The sequence below is a fragment of the Ptychodera flava genome, chromosome 17 (genome assembly GCF_041260155.1).
Source record: "Ptychodera flava strain L36383 chromosome 17, AS_Pfla_20210202, whole genome shotgun sequence".
NCBI classification, from domain to species: domain Eukaryota; kingdom Metazoa; phylum Hemichordata; class Enteropneusta; family Ptychoderidae; genus Ptychodera; species Ptychodera flava.
This window is the reverse complement of record NC_091944.1, coordinates 38,466,169-38,488,320: the sequence shown is the minus strand read 5'-3', so window position 1 is coordinate 38,488,320 and position 22,152 is coordinate 38,466,169. Positions and strand designations below refer to the sequence as shown.

Genomic DNA, 22,152 nt, shown 5'->3' with positions numbered 1-22,152 from the left:
TCAACAGGTGCACTTTCACTCTCATTTACATTGTCAACAAAATCCTTGATTTCATCATTAAAATCACGAAAATTGTCATGTTCCATTCCAGCTGTGTTCAATAGATTTGCAAAGTAGTGGAACCAGCTATCATTATCAATATTGTTTGATGGGGAAATTGGTTTTCCCTTTAGCAATGACAAGAAATACTTGGAGTTGGTTTGTTTGGCTGCCACTTCCAATCTTTCTAGATTGCAAAGTTTGTACTCATCCATTTTTCTCTTCAACAACTCTTTATACTCACAATTGAACATTTTTAACTCATGTAAATTGTATACAGATCTGTTGTTTCTAAATCTACTCATCTGCCGATTTACAATACATTTATTATAAATCTCTTGCATTCACTGTCATGCCATGAATTCTTAGGGTGTTTTACAACTCAGTCAGAACTCAGTACATATTTGCATGTGTGTTTCTTGCCATCTGCTGCAAATTTTAACATTTCCAACAAACAATATGCAGCCTGATCAATATTCAAATTTGTTACAAAAGTGTCAAACTCTGCTGTATGTACACTTGTTTCTGATAAGTTCCAATAATCAATAAAATGAGACCGCAAAGTGTCATCCCATATAAACTTTTTAATGTTGAGGTGGAACCAGTATTTGAGTTACTTTCTATGATATTTGAGTCTGTATTAACAACACATTTAAAGGAAGCCTTTATATCAAAGACTAAAAGGTTGATGGTCTAATTCAATTCTAGAGTCAACATAAAATTGTGAAATATCAGAAAAAAATACATGGTAACGTGAGCAAGTAATCCATAACACTGCTCCCAGAAGTACTGACATAAGTAAAGTTCCTACTGCCACTTCCCATGATTAATCTACTGTTCACAATTCTAAGATCAGTACATTGACAAAACTTGAGAAATTTTCTACTTGGGTTATTATAAATCTTATCACTTAAAATACTATTTGGAATATCAACAATATCTGTATCGAAAACAGCTTCATCAGACAGCGCAAATTTCATAACGTTATTGTTGACATAATCGGCTTCATCAGCAGTATGAGTGTTAAAATAACCACATACATAAAATTTTGCACTCGGAAATGGACCAGTTAGTTGAACAAAATCATGCTTAAGGCATTCTGAAGTACAATTTTGACCATGACAATCCATATCACTTGGTGAAATATAAACAACTGCGAGGATAAATACAGGGATCTTATCGTCATCATCAAAAAAACTGATCCATATAATATTATCTGAAATACTGTTAATGTGGTTTACCTTTAGTGAAAGCGACTCTCTGTAGTAAATATTTGTTCCACCGGGATGTCCACCATATTTTGACTTTTTCTTGCACAGTTTCTGAATCGATTTAAACCCATCTATCACATAACACGAGTCGTTTGAGATCCATGTCTCTGTAAGGCTTACTATCTCAAAGTTTTGCAGGTAAGAAATAAAATCTAAATCACCAATCTTTGATGCAAGACCATTAATGTTCCAAAAGACACACTGTAGATATGAACGGTTTGGGTTTGCCATTGAGTTACTGGGGTTCTCTTCGAGTGGTGGTTGTAATTATGCTCTTCCTTCTGTTCCAAATGTGGCCTTGGCCTTCATCCTATCTTGTACCTTGTAATCTCTGACGTTGTCCAGATATTGGCTGTATGACATCGCTATAACTATCATACACAAATGTAACTCTGTCTATTTTAAGCTTGTCATACAACCGAAACGTTCATTTGCCTTGAATGACAGTCTTATGTTATCTCTAGTATCTTGTCTTCCAGGATGTCAAGCTACCAAACCATAGAGCGTCATATCTGTATCTGAGAGGAATGTTACATGTTGCATGTAATAGACCCATCAGTGGGATTGAAGACTTTCATAATCTTGCAGCAGCAGATCTTAGAATATTCCCATCTGAGTGAGTTATCCTATACATCATTACATGGGTTTAAGATTTGAATACTTACACAGTGCATGTAAAGAAATAATGTGGTTTATGTGAAACACGTGAGGGTAGAAAGAACTAATTGGCTTTTAGAAATTAAACATCGTAGGTTCTACATGTCTGGCTTGAATTGAAACTGTTCCTTTGCCCTATTACTTGAGACGTATTCCCTTGTACTTTATTCACCCCAGCTATTCTGTATGATATCATTACACAGCAAGAAAAATAAATGTGGAAGTTGTAACAGGTTTCAAGTATAACCAGTGATCATATTAATTTTATCGGGAAAGTAGAAGTGAGTGGATGTCCTGATCTGAGGTAGTGTGCGCCTTGAAAGTGAAAGACTTTAACTTTTACTCAAATTTTCCTTAATGAAACTTTCAACCATTCTTTTACCAAAGCAGGAATAAAAATATTTTTGATTTGGAAAAACTAAGATGGTGAAAAGTTTTCTTGCACCAAGAGCTTTAAAATGGACCCCTACAAGTTTTAGGGTCCAAATATCTGTCCCTGAGGCGCATTCTACCTTAATGAGAGAGTAGTGATATGTGATGTGCCACTGTCACTTGTCATACCATGATCTCTGATCATCGCTACCGTATTTATTACAGAGTTGATTGAACAAGTATTAAATCATTTTTTCATCATTATCAGTGTTGTCAGTAAAATTTTGTCAAACTTAAATGAGGAAGACAAAACAAGACTGAATGAAAAGAGTTTTTACAAGAGAGCTGAAGTCTGGAGGAAAATATCCGGCAAAAAGGAAAATGGACCGAGGAAGAAAGTGACTATGGAACCTGAAAATATTCCTCAAAGACCTGTCAGTAAGTACTAGCTTTCTGAATCATCAATCTGACAATATACAAACATAATATGTAATTTATAGTAGATCTAGAAACACAATGGTGCAATAACAGGGAACATTACACTAAAGTGTTGTCCTACATGACAGCTTTATTGCTTTTGGTGTTTTAGAAAAATGAACAGTAAATGATAGTGATTATGTCTACAATTCTGCAAACATCTGTGTGGTCATTGTTTTAGATTAGTGACAATAAACATTTTACAGTATAGATTTGTGGAAATTTACACTTACTTCTACTCAAAGATGTAAAAAAAATTTTTTTTATAGATCTTGAAGATTTCATCAAACACATACAATTGCTTGAGATTGCCAGTGACAGAGATGCTATCTCAAGATTATTCTATTCATTAAGTCTTGGTAAAGCACAGTGTAAGTAGAACTTTACTGGTGACATATTTCACACAAAGAGAAGCCATACCTACCAGTACTTCAAAATTACAAAAAAATCATTGTATGGTTTAAACTATTCCAGCAAAATCCTTGTCAATGATTTGTTTGAAAAATAAACGCGATTGGAACTGTTTTGGGATAATCGGATGGTGAAGTAGTGTTGTAATCTGCACTTGTAACCTCATCCACTTTTCTTTTTATGTCACACACTTGTTTTTATGAGTTATTTGTAATATTGCAACATTCAGCTATAGGACACCTAAAAGTTTTGATAAATTTAAAAAAATATGAAGATCCAACCATCCCAAATTAGTTCCAATCGTGTTAACATCAAAATATGTGTGATGACAACATTCTTCTTGTAAGATGAAATCAAACAACTCTAAACAAATTGAGAGCATATCATGTGTGACAGCATCTAGTCAGTGTACATATACTGCAAAGTCTTTCAGCCAATCCAAAGGAAATGCTTAATGTTTGTCTCAATCTCTTGGATATTATCATATACCCATGCCCATATCGTCTCATCCTGGTGATGTTTACCGTAAAATATCAGCCGCAATATTTCACGGTAAACGTCAAGATATGCATGATAAATGTCATTGGTTTAAGAGTATATCCGAACTACATTTGCAATTTGATGGTAAACAACGTAAACAAACAAAATGGCTGCCACTCTCCACCTGCGAAGCGAAGTCGCTGACGTAAATATTTGAAGGGCTCTGAGGAACACGGATATTTTGGGTTGCTAAAAGACGGATATAATACGTTGAGTCTTGTAATGTTTTTTCTGTTAAAATTCTTGTATTTTTTTAGCCAAGCTCTAGCAAACATTCTACTGTTCGCATGGCACGGTCTACCTCCAAACAGGTAGCGAGCACGTGGCTTGACAGCAATGTTGCACGTGTGACACCTGTTGACATGGCAACTCTCAGTGTAAACAAACAAAATGGCAGCCCATCTCCATGCCGTACGACAATCGAGCATGTTCGAAATCAGAAGAGATTTAATGCAAAGGACAGTTTTTGATTGATTACAATTCTTACAGCATACTGCACCTTAAAAAGTTCCCCCTGTAAAGCAATGTTTTAATCCTGGTGTCTTTCTTTTTGGGGTTCATTGAGATATGGAGAACTCGCAGCGATGCATGTGCATGATGTTGACGGTAAAGTTTATGAATGAAACCTGTTCACACAAATATTTCGATATTTATGCGCAAGGCATAATAAAGTAAAGCCTCAAATTCTAAGGTTTTTCGTAGTGAAATTCCGGGTATGGGTATATGATAAATTGGTTATTACCCAATATCACCTGTTCCTTGCATCATATCAGCATTGGTGTTATTTTGCTGCGTCAGACACTTGACTTCATCTCGTGTCTGACGCAGCACAAGTGACACTCACGCTGATACGACGCAGGAACAGGCGACATTATACGGTACATGCCAAGGAACTCTATTACTTATTTTCTTGACAATATCTTTAATATTTGTAAGAGATTGTATTTCTCCACCGCGAACTTTTAATTTTGTACAGGAAACTTTATTTTGGAGTAAAATGTTTAACAACACTTTTGAACAAACTTTTTAACTTTTAAAAAATAAGCTTAGCTTTAATTTACTTTTAACTTCTCAAAAGTATTTTATTTAAACTTTAACTTTAAGCAAAATATTTGTTTCTCAAAAGTATTATTTATTGTGTAAAACAAAGTAAAAATTGTACAAGAGTACCAACTCCCCTACAAGTCATGGAACTTTATTACTTTTGAATATGAACTCTTATTTCTTGACAATATATTTGATATTTGTAAGAAATTTTATTTCTCCTCAGCAAACTTTTAATTCTGTAGGGGAAACTTTATTTTGGGGGTAAACTGTTTTTAAAAACTTTTAACAAATTGAAAAAGAACGGTAACTTTAAAAAAATTAATTTTAACTTTAAACAAAATATTTGTTTCTCAAAAACGTTTTTTATTTTGTAAAACAGATTAAATTGTTCAAGAGTACCAGCTCAAAACTCATTTAAATTTTTTGCAGAGCGTGAACTGTGTGTTAATGGATGATATAACCTTATGTCTTTAGAGCAGAAAACTTCAATTCTTTAAAGAAAAGTTTTATTTTCCAAGTAAAATTAATATCTTTATGGAAAAAAGATTTTCTCAGAGCAGCAAATTGAAATTCATTGAATAAAACTTTTTTTAGCTCCGCTGTCAGTAACGCGAAGCTTATCAAATAGGTTGATTTATCAAATACCGGTAGGTTGATTTTCCATCCATCTGCGTCTGTCGTCGTCGTCTGTCGTCGTCCATTGTCCATCAACCATTGCCTTCTCTTCTGAAACCGAAAGTCTGATTGCTTTGAAATTCTATATGCAGTTCACTTGGGGTGACCTCACTAAGTTTGTTCAAATCGTGGTGAAATTTGCATATTTGTAGTTTTGGGGCATTTTTTGCTGTTTTTGGTAAAAAAATCTTCTTCTCTGAAACCGCTTGTCCGATTGCTTTGAAATTTGATATGCAGTTTACTTAGGGTAACTTCAGTCAGATTTATTCAAATTGTGGTGAAATTTGCGTATTTGTATTTTTAAGGCAATTTTTGTCGTTTTTGGTAAAAACGTCTTTAAAAATCTTCTTCTTCAAAACTACCAGTCAGATAGCTTTGACATTTGGTACATATGTCCCTAGGGATGATCTATTTCAGATTTGTTCAAATTGTGCTGAAATATGTTGCATTTTTAAGGCAATTTTTGCCATTTTTGGTCAAAAAATGTGTTTCTCAAGAAGTACTGGTCTGATAGCTTTGAAATTTGGTATACAGGTTTCTATAGATGAACTAAGTAATATATATTGAATTTCGGATAAAAATCTGTAATTTTGTATTTTAGGGGCAATTTTGCCATTTTTGGTCAAAAAATGTATATTTCCAAAACTACTCATTTGATAGCCTTGCAATTTAGTATACAGGTTCCTACAGATGAACTAAATGATATTTATTGAAATTATGATGAAATCTGCAATTTTGTAATTTTGGGGGCAATTTTTGCCATTTTTGGTCAAAAAATGTGTATTTCCAAAACTACTGGTACTCATCTGATAGCTTTGAAATTTGGTATACAGGTTCCAATATATTGTTACGTGCAGAGAAAACGAACAAAAGGGTGAACTCAGCAGTTAACGTTTAAACAAAATTTATTACGAAAATAAATCTAATTGCTAAGTCAGGGATAGAGTACAAGCTTTAAAAGTGTACAGACTACTTATCTCAGCTGGGACGGCAAAGCTCCAGTCTCAGAGTTGTAACAGTCAGTCGGATGAATGAACAGTCCTTCGGCTTGCAGGCTTGAAGCTGCACAAAGTCCACAGTATAAATCCAGCGTTGGCAGTGAAGGTCTTGAAAAGTCTTGAGAATGACTACTGCTGGAGTTTAGTAACACACAAGAGACACGATCCCAAAAGTCTGACTGGAAGCTGTGCACGTCCCTTTTATACACATGTGCTTACATAAGAGCATATAAGAACAGTCTAGAACTTTTATTGACATGCTAATTACTGTTCTAAAATTATCTCTCTTACACAACTAATCAACTTTCCAGAACATTCCAAACATGACTAATTGAATTCAAGGTTGTGAGGTCATTAAGGGCAGTGACCTTGAGAATGTTCTAGACTAATTGAACTCAGGTCATGATGAGTGTGGGGGGAAATGACCTACATAACAATATGAACTAAATGATCTTTATTGAAATAATGATGAAATCTGCAATTTTGTATTTTACGGGCAATTTTTCCATTTTGAGTCAAAAAATGTGTTTCTCTAAAAGTACTGGTCTGATAGCTTTGAAATTAGATATGCAGGTTCCTACAGATGAACTAAATTTGATATTTTGAAATTATGATGAAATCTGCAATTTTGTATTTTTTGGGCAATTTTTGCCATTTTTGGTCAAAAAATGTGTATTTCCAAAACTACTGGTACTCATCTGATAGCTTTGAAATTTGGTATACAGGTTCCAATAGATGAACTTAATAATCTTTATTGAAATAATGATGAAATCTGCAATTTTATATTTTTGGGGCAATTTTTCCATTTTGGGTCAAAAAATGTGTTTCTCAAAAAGTACTGGTCTGATAGCTTTGAAATTAGATATGCAGGTTCCTACAGATGAACTAAATGTGATATTTTGAAATTATGATGAAATCTGCAATTTTGTATTTTTTTGGCAATTTTTGCCATTTTTGGTCAAAAAATGTGTTTCTCAAAAACTGCAAGTCGATAGCTTTGATATTTGGTATACAGGTTCTAAGGGATTATTGGAATATATGATATATCGAAATTATGGTGAAATCTGCAATTTCTATTTTTGGGGGCAGTTTTTGCCATTTTTGCTCAGAAAATTTTATTCTCAAAAAACTACTAGTTAGTGCTACAATATATTGAATGAGTAGATCATTGTTATTTTGTGTTGAATACATGGCGAGACACGGGTGAATCTATAGTGCATTTGACCCTGCTTATTTGACCTGAGTCACCAAAGAACGGTTTTATGTTTGAGTGATTCGTCCTGACGGCCAATGGTGTGCGACGGTGCCGCATTGGGGTTCCTTCATCAGTAGCTGTGGGTCCATAGCTGAGGTGTTTTCGGACTGGATTTCTGCTTTTTAGTCCCCACGGACACCGTCCGGGGGGACTTATAGGTTTGGTCATGTCCGTGCGTGTGTGCGTGCGTGTGTCCGTGCGTGCGTGCGTGCGTGCGTCTGTGCGTCCGTCCGTCCGTCCGTTCACGCAGATATCTCTGAGATGCCTGGAGCGATTTCATTCAAACTTGATACAAGGATTACTTCATATGTCATACAGATGCACGTCAATTTGTTTTTTGATACGATCCAATATGGCCGCCAGGCGGCCATTTTATTACGATTTTTTCATGTACAGAGCCATAACTCAGGCATGTTCCAACCGATTTTATTCAAAGTTGGTACAAGGACATTGACCAATGTCATAGATATGCACGTCAATTTGTTTTGTGATACGATCCAATATGGCCGCCAGGCGGCCATTTTATTACGATTTTTTCATGTACAGAGCCATTACTCAAGCATGTTTCGACTGATTTTATTCAGAGTTGGTACAAGGACATTGACCAATGTCATAGATATGCACGTCAATTTGTTTTGTGATACGATCCAATATGGCTGCCAGGCGGCCATTTTATTACGATTTTTTCATGTACAGAGCCATTACTCAGGCACGTTTCAACCGATTTTATTCAAAGTTGGTACAAGCTTATTGACAAATGTCATAGCTGTGCACGGCAATTTGTTTTGTGATACGATCCAAAATGGCCGCTGTGCGGCCATTTTATTAGGATTTTTTTCATGTACAGAGCCATTACTCAGGCACGTTTCAACCGATTTTATTCAAAGTTGGTACAAGGACATTGACCTATGTCATACATATGCAAGTCAATCTGTTTTGTGATATGATCCAATATGGCCGCCAGGCGGCCATTTTATTACGATTTTTTCATGTACAGAGCCATTTCTCAGGCATATTTGCATGTTTCGACCAATTTTATTCAAAGTTGGTACAAGGACATCGACCAATGTCATAGCTATGCACATCAATTTGTTTTGTGATGCGATCCTTTATGGCCACTGTGCGACCATTTTGTTACGATTTTTTCATGTCCTGAACCATAACTCAGACATGTATCAAGTGAATTTATTCAAAAGTATTTTTATCACAGACCTAATGAAGAGGACTCTATCCTCTCTGAGGACCTGTAATCAAAATACCCATTAACAAGTGGGGACTGTGTCATCAACGATGACTTTTTACGTGCTGGTTTTGACTTTTACGTTGTTAACCCCGCCACCACAGCTGTGAACCCACAGCTACTTCATCAGTTGCTGTGTTGCTAATGTTATGTATCCCCACTGTTTTGTTGTGTGATAGTCATCTTTTCTAAGAGGAGAAGCCAGATTCGTTATTGATAGTCTTCGACTGAAACTGAACCAGGCCCGCCAGATTTGACCACAGTCGCACGTGGTTCATTACATGGTAGCTGTTGGTCCATTCATGGAGGTAGGAAGACCTCCATGGTCCATTGCTGTGGTGTTTTCGGATGGGATTTATGCCTTTTACGGGCTGGTTTTGACTTTTTAACCCCACCACCACTTGAAAGTCAAAACAGCCCGTTAAAAAGGCAGAAATCCCATCCAAAGACACCACAGTTAAAATACACGGCGGCCGCTGTGTGGTATGTTGCACGTTTCCCCTTTTTCTAATGCATACCACACAGCGGTGGCCGTGTATTGAACCACGCACAACTGCGGATTCGACCGTTAACGCCAGTCCGTCAAAATAAGCATGGAGGTAATAGATGTTACCTTTATGAAATAAACTAGAAACTGCTTAGTGCAGCATAGCCATCCCATCTTTTTGTGTAGTTTCTGCACTCCTACGACGTCATCTTATATGGGAATTGTGGGATAGCTGCACTTCCACTATGAAGAAAAAAGTATTTTGCTATCTCAAAATATATTTTGTCTTCTCAAAAGAAAGTTTGTAGCTGAAACCTGAAAGTACGCCCTTACAAAATGAGTTACAGTACAATAGAACTCTTTATACTCGCCCTCACTTCAGTTGTGCAACTAGAAATTTAGGTTGAAATTTACTAGTTTAAAAGTAAATTTCCACTTAGGAAAAAATACCGGTCCTTCAAAAAATGAAACAACTGTTTTATTCACGAAAACCAACATATTTCTTCAGATTATCAGAAGTTCATTTCGGGAAGAAAAAGATTTGTGCAAAATATTGCAATTTTAGTTTCGGAAAAACTAGAGTTGGCTATTTTCTTCTCTGAAATGAATATCTTTAGAGTATTAGGAGTGTGTTCTGAATAAATCACACAGTTATTAATATTGCTATTGAAAGTTTACTGTTCAAAACACAAAAAAATATCAACACTGATTAAATGGTCAGTCTTCAGAAATAAATTTTGTTTATACTTTTGTAAAATGCAAAAGGAACACAGCATCATACGCAGGGCTACAGGCATGTAAATGTTTACTCAAAAAAGAATAGCATTTTTTTTTAAGAATTAAAAGTGCTTACTTTGAAATCAAAATTAGGCAAAGTATGCTAGAGTTGTACCCGCAAAAATTAGAGAATTTTGTATGTTAAAATTAGAGTTGCGTCCACACAATTTGAATTTTAGGCTCGTATAAGAGTTACGCCCATGGAAATAAGTTTAGTCCGTCAAAAATAGTTTTGTCCCTCATGATTACATATGCATCCGACAAAATTTACATTCATCTTGGGGAAATAAACTCTCATAAATATGAAATATATTGTCAAGAAAAATAAGAGTTTATATTTCAAAATAATGTAATGCCATATGACGTCTAGGGCCACCGTAGTATTGGGTAAACCTCTAAATATATACCATGACATGTCCTCACTTTATCTGCTAGAAAAAGAGAGTGTAAGTATAAGCATCTTTTCATGAATCAGACCTTTGAAAACATACAACTAACTTATACGAGATCTAATCATCACATCAGCATGTTCTGTTTATGGCAACATTTAAATGAAATTATTTTGAAATCATTCGACAATTGTAAATCTTTGTTCTGCTATTACATCATTGCTAATCATTCTTGCAGATGTAGAACCAGAAACATTTGGTATGTTCTATGAATGTTGGAAGGAATCGGAGATTGAAACTAATACTGTTTCAATACCTGATGGTGAACTTGACGGCAGTGAATGTGTGTTGAAAGTATCTTCATTGATCCGAACTGACCATGGTACAGGCAGACTTATTCTAACACAAAAGAGGCAAGTAATTTACTATACCTGGTAGTTGTATGTATCATGCAGGACTCCATTTTTAGAGCCAATTTTATACAAGATTACCAAAGTAAATGAGGAAGCAGTAAGTTTTATCATTTGTATGTCACAGTCAGACTCTGTTTTTTTGTTATTATATAATTGTAATCTGGTAGATTCTACTGGGTTTCCCAAGTCAAATTTTAGGGTTCCCTATAGAATATCAATGCAATCATATTACCCCATAGAATATCAATTCAATCATATTACCCCATGGAATATCAATGCAATCATATCACCCCATAGAATATCAATGCAATTATATTACCCCATAGAATATCAATGCAATCATATTACCCCATAGAATATCAATGCAATCATATCACCCCATAGAATGTCAATGCAATCATATCACCCCATAGAATATCAATGCAATCATATTACCCCATAGAATATCAATGCAATTATATCACCCCATAGAATATCAATGCAATTATATTACCCCATAGAATATCAATGCAATCATATTACCCCATAGAATATCAATGCAATCATATTACCCCATAGAATATCAATGCAATTATATCACCCCATAGAATATCAATGCAATTATATTACCCCATAGAATATCAATGCAATTATATTACCCCATAGAATATCAATGCAATAATATTACCCCATAGAATATCAATGCAATTATATCACCCCATAGAATATCAATGCAATAATATCAGTTGGTAACAGAATTTGTACCAGGGTTCCCTCATCACTTACCCAAACCTTAGCTGATATATTTACATGCTTGATTTTCTTCTTCATCTTGTCTATGGTACTATCACATAACTCAAGCTTACCAATCTATTTAATGCCTTTACCACTATGGTTTGACCCAAAGCCATTATTATCAATGGTAGTGTTGCTCTGAAGAGGTTATCCCCGCCAATCATATTGAGGTACAACCTGTCCACTGAAAACAGTTGGATAGTATCATGATATGGTACATGGGTCAGTTGAAATTATCACTTACTCATGATTCACATCACAATCTGCCAGTATCGCAATTATTTTTTTCAACTTGTTTATCTGTAGGCTGTTCTTTCTATCTGATGGAAAGCGTAAACTGAAAGAAGTCATTAGACTACGTGATATCAAACAGATCGAAAAAATAGTGTTTACTCACATCTTTCCACCTGGTGTACGGGCATTGAAAATTACTCACAAATGTAAGTCTATATACTTATTTCTGTGATACAGCCAATTATGTCGTTTTTTCAGAATGACTCTTGTATAAGTCTTTTATTTGCTAAGGGTACTATTTGCCACCCTCTTATCATTGATGACATATCATTGAAATTTCTTTCCATAAATCATATCAATTACATTGGTTATAAATCCTGGTACATTTTGCCTTTATTCCTTGAAGATGGCTTTTGCAAAGTAAGTTAATTATGTGGTTTCAAAAAAGGTTCTGCAGGGAACAACGTGATGACTTTAAAATCTTTACATGTAAAAATTAGTGTGTCTATCTGACCTGAAAAAAAACAAACTTGCACATTTTAGCTATACCATCATTATCTGGAAAATGCGATGAATCAGTAGATATAATCAAGAATGGGAACAACATTTTTCATTCTCAATTCTATGATATTTCATTTGCTTTTCTTGTAGTGGAGTCCAGATCACCGTACATTGCCAGTTTAAAATCTGAGAGGAATACTTGGTACATGTTGATCAATGAGATGTGGGCTGGTAGAGCCATTGCTGATGTACAGAAAGATTATCAAGTAATCCAACAAGCAGCTCAGAATGTATTAATGATTGATGCTGTCATAAGAAGTGGTGAATCAGAGGAAACAACTCATTCTTCTGCGGTTGATTTGGCTGCAGCGGTAAGTTTACTTTGAATAATCTGCAATAATCACAGTCTATCCGTGTCAGTCATTGTCAGCCAATGAACCAATCAATCAAATGAATTTTAGACACAAACTCCAATATGTAGAGATAGCTCTTTTCAGAGAGAGCAAGTTGTTCACATGCTTTGTCAAAGCATGTAAGTTTTGACGCCTTCTTTTTGGAACTATTCAATTTGGTTGACTGACTTCTAATGGCAGTGTTTCCCATGTAAGGAAAGTAGCACTTCAGACTACAATCAGCAACTCACTACCATTTTGTCCAGTCACTCAGTGATACATGAAATAGAATTGTTTTCAAAATGCACATGATGAAATTTTGTTATTAACCTTTTTAATTGTGCAAATCTTTGATTCATAATTAGTGTATGTGACCTTACCTTATGTGTGGTATCACCAGCATCTGTGCCGTATTTTGTAATAGATTCTGTATTTTTCTTTACAGCATTTGTGTTACTATACAAAACGAAGGAATGAAGGAATGGCTAATTTACCAATAGAAACAACAAGTGCCCTGATACACCGTGTAAATCCATCCAATTTTGATGCAGAAAAAGCAACAATTGAAGCATTGCTATACACACCAGGAAGTAAGTTACCTGTTGTCATAGATACCAGGCAATATAGAGATGCCAAACAACCAGCAAACAAACCTAATATACAGTTGTGTCCCTCTTTTTCAGTAATTGATATATTTATTAATTTATGATGGGGCAATTCACCAACAGATTTGAAAACATTTATCAGGATTTATTGTTTGTATATCACTAAAGCCATTTACTTTAAAATTAGCACTTAAAGGTAGGGTTGCTGATTTGATTTCATTATACCCGGTAGGTTGCTTTTCTTTCTTTAAATTCAATTTCTATGTTATTGAGTTTAAAACTGGACTGAGCCATAAGGACGATTTGAACTGTTAACAGGAATGGCAAGGTAATGATTGATAAAGCTGCACAGTGCATTAAGGTAGCTACATAGCTTTTAGACACTTTCAGATTTTTATTTTTTTCTCAATTGACAACGTCCCAAACCCCAATAAAGTATACATTTTCTGAAAGCCCTGATATAGAGCTATCCGACCAAGCACTGTACAGGGTCATTATTTGCATAAGAGTCACGTGACAAGCGTTTTGCTGAACCTTCCAAAAACTTGTTTTTCCCGCCTTGTGCGAAACACGCTGCAAGATTTCCGGTACGAATTTCTTCATTGACAAGCCTTGACAATATCCTTCAAAACCATGTCTGGGATTTTCTTTATATGCCTTTGTCTTTTTTAATGCGCTCTTAAAAGTGTTAGATGAAGGTGCTTTTCAAGGAATTTTAATTATTACGCCATATAATTTGAATGGAGCCTCCGGGAAAAAATCGCAGACACGGTTTTGAAGGATATTGTCAAAGCTTGTCAATGAAGAAATTCCAACCGGAAATCTTGCAGCGTGTTCGCATAAGGCGGGAAAAACCAGTTTTTGGAAGGTTCAGCAAAACGCTTGTCACGTGACTTTTATGCAAATAATGACCGTGTACTGTGCTTGGTCGGATAGCTCTATATCAGGGCTTTCAGAAAATGTATACTTTATTGGGGTTTGGGACGTGTTCAATTGAGAAAAAAATAAAAATCTGAAAGTGGCTAAAAGGTATTTAGCTACTTTAAATAGAGAAATCAAGCAATGAGATTGATCTTGTATCTCACTCTGGATACAGTGTAACAGTCTACCCTGTAATTGTCACAATTTACCAAAGATATGGTCAAGTCCTTGTTCAAAGTTTTCATGTACATGTTAGCTTAGATGGTTAGATTCTTTGTATCTATATGCAATGAATTTGAAGATTTGAAGACCTTTCTAAGCATTCCATAAGCTTTACTTAGTACAATATTACTTATTCTATATTGAAGAAAAATGTGGATGAAAGACTTAGTTTCAGATATTCAAACATGATGTCATTATATTTAGCAAGATGTAAAGAAATGTCCATAAAAATATATGTTAAATTAGTATACACGTATGTCTCCCTCCTACGGTATTACCTTGGCATTGTGGTTACTTATCATGGAATGTCATACGATGAATATTGAAGAAAACATTGTATTTACAAATTTCATATAAACTCTTTAGGAAAGGTTTATCTGTGTTTTATCTAAGCGATTCCTTTTTTAATTTCAATCAGATCGCAGTGAAGGAGATGAAGACAATAGTCCTAAACTGTGGTGTGGTTTAGGTAATGGTAAAATCAGGGTCTTTGATGCAAGTACTTGGATTTGTGAATCACAGTTTATTGAAGCCAAAGATAGAGTGGTAAGTTGATGTTTCATTTGTAATGAAATATTCTTGATATTCAATATTCCCTTCACTTTCATGTTTGGCAATTTCAGCTGGTGTCTCTTTGTGTTGCCTGGCATATATTCTACTCATAAAATGATAGAGTAAGTGAGTTTTCTTGGCCAGAGAAATTAAGTGTTAAAGGAGAACTATTTGATATTAACTGTTCTATTTACTATACCAGTAATACACAAAATGCCCTATATTTAATGTTTTCACAGTTATTAGCAGTGTGTTTAAATTGAATTGGTAAAATCATCCATAATTTCAAGTTGTTGTGTAAGGTAGATGGACACACTGCTGTATCAAGAGTAATCATAATGATATAACAACTTTGAATAAATTAGTTGCTTCTGTTCAGTTGGGTGGGAAATTTTGTGTTGCATTACACTACTTGATCTGATATATGAAAACAGCAAATGAAAGGGATAGTTGACTTCTGCATCACAGGTTGGCTTAGGGATGGGTCTTGCATAAGTATTAAAATAGATAGAAGCCAAAGAGAAAGAAAGCTGGAGTGAGGAACATGCACAGGCCAATAGTATGAATTAATTGGTCTGAAACTTATATTGAATAGCATAAAAAATAAACTAAATTAAATTTACAAAATAAACCAACCCTTCACATACTTGAATATCAACCATATCTCTCAGTTAATTACCAGTATTTTCTGATGTTTTGTACTTTCCTGAGTCATTGGATTATTGCAAATGTCTTTGATGTTTTTTGTACCCAGTGCTGTCTAATGAGTGTCAAAGGTCAGCAAGTGTGGGCTGGCTCATTTGATACAACTATTTACATTATTGATGTAGCAAGCTGCACAGCCAATAAACGGTTGATAGACCACACAGACTTTGTATCTGATATGACCAAGAACCAGGATCAAAGGTAAACAAACTTTATAAAGTCGGCCAATATTTAGAGTCAGTACATCATAGACATGAATGCTATAGGGAAATGTATTGATATTCTTTGGATTGAAATGGTGACTGCCACAAGTATCTATTTGTACACATTTGAAAATCTGACAGCAAGATTTTCATAATGTCATTCAAGTGTAATTTTGGAGCAATGGAGGATAATGCACTGTTCTTTTAATACTTTGCCTGTTCCTTGTAGACTTTGATATTCAGAAACAGTTCACATGCAGTGCTACTGATTTTTAGCTCTCATTTGGTATACCAAAGAGAGCTTATCGTATAAGGTGAATCATTTCATTTGCATCTCATTTACATGTCGTCAAACAGTCTAGCTGTGAGGGTGATGGGCATTATATAGCTACCTAACTGACATTTCTAATAGTACCTTTAACAGTCTAGCTGTGAGGGTGATGGGCATTACATAGCTACCTAGCTGACATTGCTAAGTGTATCTTCAACAGTCTAGCTGTGAGGGTGATGGGCATTACATAGCTACCTAGCTGACATTGCTAAGTGTATCTTCAACAGTCTAGCTGTGAGGGTGATGGGCATTACATAGCTACCTAGCTGACATTGCTAAGTGTACCTTCAACAGTCTAGCTGTGAGGGTGATGGGCATTACATAGCTACCTAGCTGACATTGCTAAGTGTACCTTCAACAGTCTAGCTGTGAGGGTGATGGGCATTACATAGCTACCTAGCTGACATTGCTAAGTGTACCTTCAACAATCTAGCTGTGACGGTGATGGGCATTACATAGCTACCTAGCTGACATTGCTAAGTGTACCTTCAACAGTCTAGCTGTGAGGGTGATGGGCATTACATAGCTACCTAGCTGACATTGCTAAGTGTATCTTCAACAGTCTAGCTGTGAGGGTGATGGGCATTACATAGCTACCTAGCTGACATTGCTAAGTGTACCTTCAACAGTCTAGCTGTGAGGGTGATGGGCATTACATAGCTACCTAGCTGACATTGCTAAGTGTACCTTCAACAGTCTAGCTGTGAGGGTGATGGGCATTACATAGCTACATAGCTGACATTGCTAAGTGTACCTTCAACAGTCTAGCTGTGAGGGTGATGGGCATTACATAGCTACCTAGCTGACATTGCTAAGTGTATCTTCAACAGTCTAGCTGTGAGGGTGATGGGCATTACATAGCTACCTAGCTGACATTGCTAAGTGTATCTTCAACAGTCTAGCTGTGAGGGTGATGGGCATTACATAGCTACCTAGCTGACATTGCTAAGTGTACCTTCAACAGTCTAGCTGTGAGGGTGATGGGCATTACATAGCTACCTAGCTGACATTGCTAAGTGTACCTTCAACAGTCTAGCTGTGAGGGTGATGGGCATTACATAGCTACCTAGCTGACATTGCTAAGTGTACCTTCAACAGTCTAGCTGTGAGGGTGATGGGCATTACATAGCTACCTAGCTGACATTGCTAAGTGTACCTTCAACAGTCTAGCTGTGAGGGTGATGGGCATTACATAGCTACCTAGCTGACATTGCTAAGTGTACCTTCAACAGTCTAGCTGTGAGGGTGATGGGCATTACATAGCTACCTAGCTGACATTGCTAAGTGTACCTTCAACAGTCTAGCTGTGAGGGTGATGGGCATTACATAGCTACCTAGCTGACATTGCTAAGTTTATCTTCAACAGTCTATCTGTGAGGGTGGTGGGCATTACATAGCTACCTAGCTGACATTGCTAAGTGTATCTTCAACAGTCTAGCTGTGAGGGTGATGGGCATTACATAGCTACCTAGCTGACATTGCTAAGTGTATCTTCAACAGTCTAGCTGTGAGGGTGATGGGCATTACATAGCTACCTAGCTGACATTGCTAAGTGTACCTTCAACAGTCTAGCTGTGAGGGTGATGGGCATTACATACATGTAGCTACCTAGCTGACATTGCTAAGTGTATCTTCAACAGTCTAGCTGTGAGGGTGATGGGCATTACATAGCTACCTAGCTGACATTGCTAAGTGTATCTTCAACAGTCTAGCTGTGAGGGTGATGGGCATTACATAGCTACCTAGCTGACATTGCTAAGTGTATCTTCAACAGTCTAGCTGTGAGGGTGGTGGGCATTACATAGCTACCTAGCTGACATTGCTAAGTGTATCTTCAACAGTCTAGCTGTGAGGGTGATGGGCATTACATAGCTACCTAGCTGACATTGCTAAGTGTACCTTCAACAGTCTAGCTGTGAGGGTGATGGGCATTACATAGCTACCTAGCTGACATTGCTAAGTGTACCTTCAACAGTCTAGCTGTGAGGGTGATGGGCATTACATAGCTACCTAGCTGACATTGCTAAGTGTACCTTCAACAGTCTAGCTGTGAGGGTGATGGGCATTACATAGCTACCTAGCTGACATTGCTAAGTGTACCTTCAACAGTCTGTCTGTGAGGGTGGTGGGCATTACATAGCTACCTAGCTGACATTGCTAAGTGTATCTTCAACAGTCTAGCTGTGAGGGTGATGGGCATTACATAGCTACCTAGCTGACATTGCTAAGTGTATCTTCAACAGTCTAGCTGTGAGGGTGATGGGCATTACATAGCTACCTAGCTGACATTGCTAAGTGTATCTTCAACAGTCTAGCTGTGAGGGTGATGGGCATTACATAGCTACCTAGCTGACATTGCTAAGTGTATCTTCAACAGTCTAGCTGTGAGGGTGATGGGCATTACATAGCTACCTAGCTGACATTGCTAAGTGTACCTTCAACAGTCTAGCTGTGAGGGTGATGGGCATTACATACATGTAGCTACCTATACTAGCTGACGTTGCTAAGTGTATCTTCACAGTCTAGCTGTGAGGGTGATGGGCATTACATAGCTACCTAGCTGACATTGCTAAGTGTATCTTCAACTGTCTAGCTGTGAGGGTGATGGGCATTACATAGCTACCTAGCTGACATTGCTAAGTGTATCTTCAACAGTCTAGCTGTGAGGGTGATGGGCATTACATAGCTACCTAGCTGACATTGCTAAGTGTATCTTCAACAGTCTAGCTTTGAGGGTGATGGGCATTACATACATGTAGCTACCTATACTAGCTGACGTTGCTAAGTGTATCTTCAACAGTCTAGCTGTGAGGGTGATGGGCATTACATAGCTACCTAGCTGACATTGCTAAGTGTATCTTCAACTGTCTAGCTGTGAGGGTGATGGGCATTACATAGCTACCTAGCTGACATTGCTAAGTGTATCTTCAACAGTCTAGCTGTGAGGGTGATGGGCATTACATACATGTAGCTACCTATACTAGCTGACGTTGCTAAGTGTATCTTCAACAGTCTAGCTGTGAGGGTGATGGGCATTACATAGCTACCTAGCTGACATTTCTAATAGTACCTTTAACAGTCTAGCTGTGAGGGTGATGGGCATTACATACATGTAGCTACCCCTATACTAGCTGACATTGCTAAGTGTATCTTCAACAGTCTAGCTGTGAGGGTGATAGGCATTACATAGCTACCTAGCTGACATTGCTAAGTGTATCTTCAACAGTCTAGCTGTGAGGGTGATGGGCATTACATAGCTACCTAGCTGACATTGCTAAGTGTATCTTCAACAGTCTAGCTGTGAGGGTGATGGGCATTACATAGCTACCTAGCTGACATTGCTAAGTGTATCTTCAACAGTCTAGCTGTGAGGGTGATGGGCATTACATAGCTACCTAGCTGACATTGCTAAGTGTATCTTCAACAGTCTAGCTGTGAGGGTGATGGGCATTACATAGCTACCTAGCTGACATTGCTAAGTGTATCTTCAACAGTCTAGCTGTGAGGGTGGTGGGCATTACATAGCTACCTAGCTGACATTGCTAAGTGTATCTTCAACAGTCTAGCTGTGAGGGTGATGGGCATTACATAGCTACCTAGCTGACATTGCTAAGTGTACCTTCAACAGTCTAGCTGTGAGGGTGATGGGCATTACATAGCTACCTAGCTGACATTGCTAAGTGTATCTTCAACAGTCTAGCTGTGAGGGTGATGGGCATTACATAGCTACCTAGCTGACATTGCTAAGTGTATCTTCAACAGTCTAGCTGTGAGGGTGGTGGGCATTACATAGCTACCTAGCTGACATTGCTAAGTGTATCTTCAACAGTCTAGCTGTGAGGGTGATGGGCATTACATAGCTACCTAGCTGACATTGCTAAGTGTATCTTCAACAGTCTAGCTGTGAGGGTGATGGGCATTACATAGCTACCTAGCTGACATTGCTAAGTGTACCTTCAACAGTTTAGCTGTGAGGGTGGTGGGCATAAATAGCTACCTAGCTGACATTGCTAAGTGTATCTTCAACAGTCTAGCTGTGAGGGTGATGGGCATTACATAGCTACCTAGCTGACATTGCTAAGTGTATCTTCAACAGTCTAGCTGTGAGGGTGATGGGCATTACATAGCTACCTAGCTGACATTGCTAAGTGTATCTTCAACAGTCTAGCTGTGAGGGTGATGGGCATTACATAGCTACCTAGCTGACATTGCTAAGTGTATCTTCAACAGTCTAGCTGTGAGGTTGATGGGCATTACATAGCTACCTAGCTGACATTGCTATGTGTATCTTCAACAGTCTTTCTGTGAGGGTGATGGGCATTACATAGCTACCTAGCTGACATTGCTAAGTGTATCTTCAACAGTCTAGCTGTGAGGGTGATGGGCATTACATAGCTACCTAGCTGACATTGCTAAGTGTATCTTCAACAGTCTAGCTGTGAGGGTGATGGGCATTACATAGCTACCTAGCTGACATTGCTAAGTGTATCTTCAACAGTCTAGCTGTGAGGGTGATGGGCATTACATACATGTAGCTACCTAGCTGACATTGCTAAGTGTATCTTCAACAGTCTAGCTGTGAGGGTGATGGGCATTACATAGCTACCTAGCTGACATTGCTAAGTGTATCTTCAACAGTCTAGCTGTGAGGGTGATGGACATTACATACATGTAGCTACCTAGCTGACATTGCTAAGTGTATCTTCAACAGTCTAGTTGTGAGGGTGATGGGCATTACATAGCTACCTAGTTGACATTGTTAGCTCCGCTGTCAGCGACGCGGAGCTTATCAAATAGGTTGATTTTCCGTCGTCGTCCGTCGTCCGTCGTCGTCGTCGTCGTCGTCGTCCGTCAACAATTGCCTTCTCCTCTGAAACCGCAAGTCCAATTGCTTTGAAATTTTATATGCGGTTCACTTGGGGTGACCTCACTTAAGTTTGTTCAAATCGTGGTGAAATTTGCATATTTGTATTTTTGGGGCATTTTTTGGTGTTTTTGGTAAAAAAATCTTCTTTTCTCAAACCGCTTGTCCGATTGCTTTGAAATTTAATATGCAGTTTACTTATGGTGACTTCAGTCAGATTTCTTCAAATCGTGGTGAAATTTGCATATTTGTATTTTAAGGCAATTTTTGTCATTTTTGGTAAAAAAATCTTTAAAAAATCTTCTTCTTCAAAACTACGGTCAGATAGCTTTGAAATTTGGTACATATGTCCCTAGGGATGATCTATTTAAGATTTGTTCAAATTGTGAAGAAATATGCAAATTTGCATTTTTAAGGCAATTTTTGCCATTTTTGGTCAAAAATGTATTTCTCAAAAAGTACTGGTCTGATAGTTTTGAAATTTGGTATACAGGTTTCTATAGATGCACTTAGTAATATATATTGAATTTCTGATGAAATCTGTAATTTTGTATTTTTGGGCAATTTTTGCCATTTTTGGTCAAAAAATGTGTATTGCCAAAACTACTCATCTGATAGCTTTGAAATTTGGTATAGAGGTTCCTACACATGAACTAAATGATATGTATTGAAATTATGATGAAATCTGCAATTTTGTATTTTTGGGGCAATTTTTGCCATTTTTGGTCAAAAAATGTGTATTTCCAAAAGTACTCATCTGATAGCTTTGCAATTTAGTATACAGGTTCCTACAGATCACC

At 37.0% G+C, this 22,152-nt stretch overlaps 1 protein-coding gene across 2 annotated transcripts in view; it reads left to right on the top strand.

Annotated features, from left to right (window-relative positions):
* LOC139116285 (DENN domain-containing protein 3-like) overlaps positions 1 to 22,152 on the top strand; it is a 66,321-nt gene that overhangs the window by 38,600 nt on the left and 5,569 nt on the right. The window contains exons 14-22 of one of the 2 annotated variants that reach the window (XM_070678894.1): positions 1,790 to 1,926; positions 2,608 to 2,777; positions 3,086 to 3,187; positions 10,874 to 11,048; positions 12,129 to 12,262; positions 12,708 to 12,928; positions 13,395 to 13,539; positions 15,116 to 15,243; positions 16,004 to 16,155. In XM_070678894.1, the coding sequence (XP_070534995.1) occupies positions 1,790 to 1,926; positions 2,608 to 2,777; positions 3,086 to 3,187; positions 10,874 to 11,048; positions 12,129 to 12,262; positions 12,708 to 12,928; positions 13,395 to 13,539; positions 15,116 to 15,243; positions 16,004 to 16,155 (1,364 nt within the window). Of the gene's footprint in view, positions 1 to 1,774; positions 1,927 to 2,607; positions 2,778 to 3,085; positions 3,188 to 10,873; positions 11,049 to 12,128; positions 12,263 to 12,707; positions 12,929 to 13,394; positions 13,540 to 15,115; positions 15,244 to 16,003; positions 16,156 to 22,152 lie in introns of both variants that reach the window. The other variant, XM_070678893.1, reaches the window with a different exon arrangement.